Here is an 8,960-nt window from a genome sequence, read left to right as displayed (position 1 = left end):
CATATAGGAGTAACTAAGGATCTGGCTGTTGTAAATATCAAGAGGAAGACACTCTAAATTTGGGAAGCAGGAGTAACACAAAGTAATTTTTTGGTTGTCAAAATAGACACAAAGTTACATTTATAAGCAATTAAACACACTTTTACAGTTCAATGCATGCATACATGATCTCATATGATCAATATTATGGTGTTAGGAAGCTTTATATATTACTGTCAGCATCATCACTGAGTCAGTTCTGTGGCTTATCACAGCATGAAGTGGTAGTTTGGAATGAAGATGATTACTGCAGCTCCACTGAAAGGTAGACTCAGAGCCTTACGTGGATGCTGGGAGGCTGATGACATGCTGCATGAACAGCAGCAGCAAAAGCAGCAAGCATCAGTATAGCTTGAAGTGAGTGCTGTGGTACTTCTGTGAGGTTGAAGGGAAGAAGTTGTCAATTGAGTGTAATTACAAAGGCTCACATTGTGTCAGAGATCTACAGATCCAGCCATTAGGCCCTTAAAAATGCTCTCTATTCTAAAATGTGTTCATCTTTAAATAGTTATGTCTATTTCAGTTTTGTTTAATGCAATTCCATTTATTCATTTTGCTGTATTTTTAGGACTTCTTTATGTAAACAAGTGTGGAAACATGTTTTTTCCCCACCTATAGAGTTTAGGATGTAGCAAATAAAGGCCTGTTGTTCCTTAATGCTGAAAATTCCCCTTGGGCCCAGGAACCATTTAAGGAAATTTATCTGAATAATTTGCCTAATTCTTCTGATGTGGTGGAACAAAAAGGAAACAGTACTGCTCAAATGAGGCTTCTAGTTCCTGATTTAGTTCCCAAGATTAGTTCTTGCAGTAATTACTTTTAAAATTTAATCCAAAACATCTATGAAAGGTAAAAATAACAGTCACTGCCTAACTGATTTTCCATTTACAGAATATACAGTACATCGTTTGGCTTTGATTGGACCTCCAAGCAGTGTTAATGAGGGTTCTTATAGTAATCTTTAAGTAATGGTAGATGCTCTTCACTGTGCACTACTTCTCATTTACCCATTCATGCAAACGCTCACACACTTTTACTGAGACAATTGGGGAGCTGACAGACAGCTGGCCTGACCCAAGTAACTTCGGGTTTAGTGTCTTGCCCAAGTATATTTTGCATGTGAAATGAGGGAATCAGTTGGTGGTTAGAGAGCCATACTCCCCACTTACTGTAGGGGTTTAACAATTCTCCAGATCCATGGTTTGGGTCATACAGGGGATTTTGATTTGTTTGTATCAGCACCTAGTTCGCACTTTGTTTTTCATTATAGAAGCAGTGTTACAATCCTAATGTTTAACCCAACGCAGAAATAACAGATCAAATATTAAGATATTATAAATAATTAGTGACGTTGTATTCACAGAATGTCCAGGAAAGTTGGAATGTCTGCAGCAGTTTGGGAAGTGTTGAGTCTTGAGACTATTGACAATTGTGTTGTGGTGTCAGTTTTGGCTTTAGAAATATTAGAAAGCACAAAATGATGACCCCTTTGATGCCAATACTTTTACATAAAAACTAAATATTTACTCACTTTAAAGATAGCATCAAGAGAGTCCTACTGAAAATGTATTGTCTGCTGCAGCAGTCATTGTTGACTGTTTCCTTTGATGCAATGCAGGAATGTGCTCTAGATAATTATCCTGATGAACTACAGGTTTACATGTTACAAGGCAGACAAAAATCTGTCAAGGAGAAAACATCAAAACAAAGTACTATGAGAACAAGTGTTTCCGTTTCATAAGAAAGTGCTGCTTTTGTATTTTGTATTTTGTTACTTACTTGTACGTTGAATGTTGTTGATGTTGTTTTTCAACAATTTGTGCAGCCAACACGTAAACACCCACATAAATGTTTGTCCCTACCCTCTCATAGAATTAATAGATTGTTGTTTCAGGCAGCTGATGAAATTACAACCCTTTGCCATCAGACACCAAATGTTGCCCATCATCTTGTTAAATGCCACAAGACCTGCAGGTAGCATAACAATACTTTCAATTGTAAACATTCAAAAAATATTGCAACTGAACAAACAAAGCTGTTTGGTGAGTTTATGCACAAAGACAAAGTGAAAATGGGATGGGTAGGCTTAAAATCACTGATTTCTAATGTAACAAAATACATGTCATGTACTTTATGTCCCTTTTGTCACAATAACCACAATGGAGCACGAATGCCAAGTTGCTTCACTGGACTTCATTGGACTGGATTTTGTAGTGTCCCGCAGGACAGTCCTTGGCTTTCTGTGCAAGTGCATCTTGGAATTTGCAATAAGGTGATCACAACAATTAATTCAACCCAACACCTTTAAATTCTGTGTGATCTTGCAATTTAAAACTTCATAAAAGCATTGCAGTATGCGTGACAATTTATTTTAAAAAGCTGTTGTGAAATCAGGCATTTTAGGCTGCAGCAAACACAAAAATGTCTGTGAAATCCTGGAGGGACTGATATACCCAACCACCAACCCTTAGTTTGCTAATTTGCATATTGAGTGACTACGTCATGTTGACTATAGCTGTTAGATGTTTGTCATTATCTGCTGGTTGTACAAACTACCTGTAGATTCATGCAGCTTTAAGATTCTACTCATGAATTTCACTGTAAGGGAAAACAATATAACTGCATTTATGAAGATTTTCCAATGTGAGCATACAATAGACTCAAAATCTACTTAAAATTACAGTAGACAAACAAGACAGTAGGGAAAGTTTGATACAGCACAGTACCAACCAATATGCGCATACATATGCGTGCATATATAAATCTGCTCAAACACACCCTCACTGACTGGAGGTGCCACACTTAGAGGCAGGTGTTTATCACTGTGTTAAACCCGGAGGAAGAAAATGAAACTTTATTTTCCTTATAGTATTATGTTCAGAACACACAGATAAAAAAACACTCTAGTTTGCTGGCTGAATGATGTGTCTAGCCTTTACACCTCCTACCCACTGAATGTTAGTGGTATTACTCCCATACATGCTAGACACGTAGCTCTATTCCTTACTACAAAAAAATTAATAGGCTAAGTTAAGTTGAATATAAAGAAAATCTGACAGCCTTGAAACTTGTCATTGGTCTATAAAGGACACAGTACATTTTGTCAGCTTGTGCATTCACATTCTGAGTCACCTCAAAATGAATTAGCTTGAACAGAGGGAGAAGATATACAGAAGAAGTTTTAAGTTTTTTGAACAATGACTTGTGGAAGTGTCAGAAATTCAAACTTAAGTGAATTTAATAGGGGCCAGCACAGTGGTGGAGTGGTTAGTGCGGCTGCCTTACAGCTAAAAGGTCCTGGCTCAAATCTTCCTGCTAGCTGCGGTCTTTCTGTCTAGAATTTGCATGCTCCTCCAATGTATGCATGGGTTTCCTCATACAGTCCAAAGACATGCATGTTAGGTTAAATGGTGACTTTAAATTAGGTTTGCCTTGACATAGACAGCAGCCTGTCCAGTGTGTACCCTGACATAGACAGGTGACCCGTCTAATGACATTGATATGCCACAACATCACCACCAACTGGTGGTTATTAGATGTTTTTTTTTATAATATTCTAACTTACATAAAATGGTCAGAATCAGTTCCACATGACAAATTGTGATTATTAACCCTATTTTTTCATTGCTTATTTAATTATTTTGCCAGAATTACCATATTCAGTTTAAAATGTTGTTCTTCCAGGAGTACTTTTACTTTTATATTTTAAGTGAAATTTAGATTGTTTACTTGAGTACTGAGTTATCCCACTTCTTCCACCTCTGCACATAGTGTAATACATTTTGCTGCATGATTGGCTGTGTAGCCACTGACTGCTCAGAGTGCCCATGCTGACCCAGGTCTTCCATAACATTATTAAAGTTATTTGGGTGTAATTTTACACCCTGCATTCTATAGCTCTAGCTGGGGAAGTATATGTATATCAATAGTATTAAACTTCTCTAGGCCCTTTGTATATTAAATTATTGCTCTTCTTGTGGAGATGGTACTTCGGATGACATCATCTGGAGGAGTTTTTCAGTTCTGATGTTATCGAGTTCCTCATAAACAGCAAATGTAGTTGTGGTTGACCTGCTTTACCAGAATTCCTTTAGATGACATAATCTAAACTGAAAAACTTCTCTGGATGATGTCTCCAAAGAAATATTCCTGCTAGAAGAAGGATATATATTTTAATACAGGGAAGTTTACATGTACTACCCAAACTAGAACCACAAGAAAAACATCTGTGAATGAATGCTGTACAAGTATTAATGCATTGAGTGATCTGTGTATTATCATCTTCCTCTACACTAATTGAAAGGAAAAGATCATTTACAGCCACAGAAAAACCTGTTTTAATATGAACATTATGTTTATATTACTGATGAGGTGAATGTAATATTTACGACATTAACTATTCTTTGACTTCCCTTTAACACGTTTGCTTTGTCATGGTGGATTTGGAGAGATATATCATAAACCAATCATCCACAACATTAATACCATCTTCTGTCTTCTGTTTTTCTTTTTTAGGGATCCAAACCAGCCAGTTCCACAGGATACAAAGTTCATCCACACAAAGCCGAACCGGTTTGAGGAGGTAGCCTGGACGAAGTACAACCCCAAAGATCAGCTTTACCTTCACATCGGTCTAAAACCTAGAGTTCGAGACCACTACCGGGCCACAAAAGTTGCATTTTGGTTAGAATTAGTTCCACATCTCCACAACATAAATGAAATTTTTCAATATGTATCCACAACCACTAAGATACCGCCGCAGGACACCACCCCCTACCCTTATACCAAACGATTCCCTGGCAAAAACAACTGGCCCTCCACCACTCGTCACCCAGGGGTCCCACCTGCTAACACCAAACAAACCACAGATCAGCGCAAGAGTGGCGACCTGACAGATGAGTCCACTGTGGTGATTGAGACCAAGAGGGACTACTCCACTGAGCTCAGTGTCACCATTGCTGTGGGTGCCTCGCTGCTTTTTCTGAACATTCTTGCTTTCGCTGCACTGTACTACAAGAAAGACAAACGGCGACATGAGTCCAACCGGCGTGTTCCCACCCCACAACGCGACTTAGCTCCAACAAATACACCATCCACTGCCAATGATGTAGCTCACCTGCAGAGTGAGGAGTTAATGTCACTGCAGATAAAGCAGCAGCAGCTGGAGCATGAGCACCACCATGAGTGCGAGTCAATGCAGGCCCACGACACTCTGCGCCTCACATGCCCACCTGACTACACCCTCACCCTGCGCCGTTCGCCCGATGACATACCGTTGATGACACCCAGCACCATAACTATGATCCCCAATTCACTGGCTGGCATGCAGCCTCTGCACAATTTCAATACTTTTGGTGGCAGCCAGAACAGTACCAACTTACCCCACGGCCACTCCACCACACGAGTATAGCTCTGCTGCTATAGGATGGCACTCGATTCCTTTTGAATTAGCCACAAACTACACAAGCCAGACATGAGTGACTCTCTGTGTGAAGCACAGACTCTAAAGTCTCAAAAGATGTTATTTTGCTACCATGTCTCATGAAAATATTCAAAGTGAATGTCATAATTATAACTATGTGGATCTAAACTTCATTGAAGGTTTTTGAGGAGTTTTACCAAATGAAATGGCAACCAGCAGATGACAGTTAATATTCTTTGAAAACAAAATTAACATTTCTGTGTGACAAAGAAACTTTTGTTTTGGCTTTTGTGCCATAAGTAAACAATAGCAAGACAGAGGAAACAGTTGTTGAAAAGCAACAACTGTACATCTGGAAATCAAACATTATTCTCATGGTCCATCATGCATCGGACACCTGACCTGGGCACACAATTCTACACCCCAGCCTGAAATGTATTTATGAAAACTTTGTAAAAGAACAAAAAAAGAAAATGTTATATAGTTGTGTGTGTAAATTTAAACATTTACAAAAGAAAAGATTATATTAAAAGAGTTCCTTCTATTATTTTTATTTTGGCTGAGATCTTTTTTTATGTTTGTGCTATTAGTTGAAGTGCATGTAGATATATTTTTCATTATTTTTCCAATTGTTTCATAATTCACAGAACGACCAAAAGGCGAAAGAATTCCCTCCTTGGAAAGTTGCACACGGTGCGTCTGTAGGTCATCACATTTGGTATAGTCTTGTGTGTTGCTTTGTGTCCACTCTTTAGACATTGCATGTCCAGGAAGAGCTTTACTCTATCTTTTCAGACATGTCTCCTGTCTGAGAATGAGGACTGACTGGATCTCATCACCCGCTGTCATCCTGTTATGCCCCCAGTACTTTTCTTTGTGGGATTTTTTTCTGTCTTGCAATGTCAGCACTGCCTAAGCTTACAATATGACCAGCAATGTATTATTTAGAAATAAAAAAAGGCAGTGTTTTTCTTTTTTCTTTAATTTGTATCAATATTAGTTACAATATGTTTGTAACGAAATATATGTTAGATATTTCAAATTGTCATAAGCTAGCAATATGTAAAGTACTGTGCCAGGCTTGTGATATTTTGGGTTATAAAAGCAAGTGAATGAGTGTAAATATTAATATTAATTATTATAACATTACAACAAAGTAACCATTAACTCTCCTTACATTTTGCATTCTATGACAAAAAATTGAAATACTCCAAAAAAGTTTAAGCTACATTTGTAAACTCTATAAAAAGATATATTAAGGCCATTTGGTCCATAAACCAATCAAGATAACAAGGGTTTTAATGTAGAGTTTTAAAATCCTTAGTTTGTCTTATATTTGTTTGCAGTTTTGCCTTAAGTAGAGATATTTCTGGCTGGATACCTGTATAAACTTTTTCTGCAACATTTTTAATAAAAATAACAGTATTTTCTAAAAAAAAAAAAAAAAAAAAAAAAAAAAAAGAGAGAGAAAAAAAGAAACATTGCTGTTTGATTTAACTGAATTGTTGTGTATATGAAAATGTGACTTGGATGTCTGTGACTGGAAATTTGATATCAATGTAAATTGTCAAACTGTTTCCTTTACTTAACTAGATAGATTCGGACCCAGTATTTAATTTGAAACAAGATCATTCAGGGGCAGTGTGTAGGATTTTGTAGAAACTAGCCTGAGGGTACAGATTTGAAACAGATGGATACCTGCTGCCCCACCCCTGCCTTTTTAAGCGTGAGAAAGCCTATAATGTTAATCAGCTGCCATGCTGTCATCAAGTAGCAATTTGTCAAGTGATGAGGTTATTTTAGATAGCTATAATTTTAGTGTATTTGACTTTTTTACTATGTAAAACTATATCAAGTCATAGTTGGGCAACTCTGGTACAGCTCTGTCTTAGGGGTTAACTATTTGTAAGAACATTCAAGGTATCTTGGCAGCGACAAGTTTTGTACTGTCAAGGGCTTTTCACCAGTGTGCCACTGTGCTCAGTTCTTGGTCCTCTTCTTTTCTCTATCTATACTACATTCTTGGCTTCTATAATCTACTCTTCTTATCAATGCTATGACAACACTTTTCCTGTTCTTTCCACCAGATAATTCCACTGTCTCACTGCACATTCTGCTTGTCTCTCTGACATCTCTGCTGGGAGATGAAAGAGAGACATCATCAACTCAATTTCTCCAAGACAGAAGTTATGGTCACCTGCTGACAGCATGTACAATCAAACTCTTTTAGATGATTGAAAATAATGCAGCACACCTTATATTTGATCAGCCAAAGCAGACACATCACACCACTCTTCTGATCTCTGCACTGGCTTCCAGTAGTCACGGGCATCAGGTGCAAAGCTCTCATTCTCGCATACAGAATGATCAACAGCACCTTTCTACCTAAACTCTCTTACCCAGCTCTACAATTCCTCCCACCCAAGAGAAGTCTGGTGGTCCCATCGTCACACAGTAAATAGTCCTAAGCAAAGCTTTTTATTTCATCTCCACAATGGTGGAACAGGCTACCAAACTTTGCATGCTCAGCAGTTTTACTTCAAATATTCAAAAGATATATTCAAAAAGATAATTTTTGGGGCAATTGTGGCTTAGAAGGTAGATCAGTTATAGAGGAGTTGTCCACCAATCCCAGGGTTGTTTGTTTTCTAAACCCCAATTTAGTCGCTCCCCGCAAGTGTAGTTTAGCCGTATAGCAACTTCTCCATCGGCGTGTGAGTGTGTGTTTGTGAGTGCAAACGGGTGAATGACAAGCAGTGTAAAACACGCTGGGTACCAATAAGTAGAAAAGCGCTAGACAAGTGCAGACAATTTACCTTTCCTTAATTTCCATGCATTCAAAAAACACACAAACAAAAAAAAAAAAGCCTTATGTCCTATCTTGCATTTTTGTCTGAAACTGAAACATTCTTCATATAGGACTCTGCTTTGATAATTTCCCTTAACTTAGATTCTTGCTTGCTTTTTACTTCACTTGTAAGCAGCGTTGGCTAAACTAATAGCTTCTAGGAAAGGGTATCACTTCCACCTGGATAGTAACACGGTAATGAAGGTAAGGACTTTTAAACAATGTAATGGGGTAATGCTCGGGTAATGTAAAAGAAAATAAGGGAGTATAATTTTGGTAAAACCTTATCAAACTGTCATGTCAATTAAAAGAAATAAGAAGGTAAATAAGGTAAAAGCATGATATGAATGATGGATGTAACTAGGTAATGAAAACTGCTAAGTAATCATTAAGGAGAGCTGTAAAATGCAAAACTACTTGTTTCTAATATATTTAATGGTGATATGTGTAGTGATAAAGATGAACAGTATCATCCATCAGGCCCTCAGAGGTGAAGCCCCCTGAAGCCACTGTAACAGTATACAGCATAGGTTATACAGCTTCACTTAAAATTACTGGAGCTCAGGGTAATTGAATAAGTTCTCAATAGAAGTCAAGTTTTGCTTGCAGTAATCATTCCAACTGTTCACATGCTCCATGAAGCCATGAAGA

At 37.7% G+C, this 8,960-nt stretch overlaps 1 protein-coding gene across 4 annotated transcripts in view; it reads left to right on the top strand.

Annotated features, from left to right (window-relative positions):
* The window catches only part of nlgn4xa (neuroligin 4 X-linked a), a 129,487-nt gene extending 122,562 nt beyond the window's left edge, over positions 1-6,925 (top strand). For all 4 annotated transcript variants that reach the window (XM_067493488.1, XM_067493486.1, XM_067493490.1 and 1 more), the window contains one exon: positions 4,555-6,925. In XM_067493488.1, coding sequence (XP_067349589.1) covers positions 4,555-5,449 — 895 coding nt within the window. In that variant the 3' untranslated portion in view covers positions 5,450-6,925. The remainder of the gene's footprint in view (positions 1-4,554) is intronic.
* Positions 6,926-8,960: the final 2,035 nt, after the last annotated feature.

This window comes from Channa argus, chromosome 23, assembly GCF_033026475.1.
Source record: "Channa argus isolate prfri chromosome 23, Channa argus male v1.0, whole genome shotgun sequence".
In the NCBI taxonomy this organism is placed as follows: domain Eukaryota; kingdom Metazoa; phylum Chordata; class Actinopteri; order Anabantiformes; family Channidae; genus Channa; species Channa argus.
The sequence above is the reverse complement of the archived record's forward strand: the minus strand, read 5'-3'. Positions and strand labels throughout refer to the sequence as shown.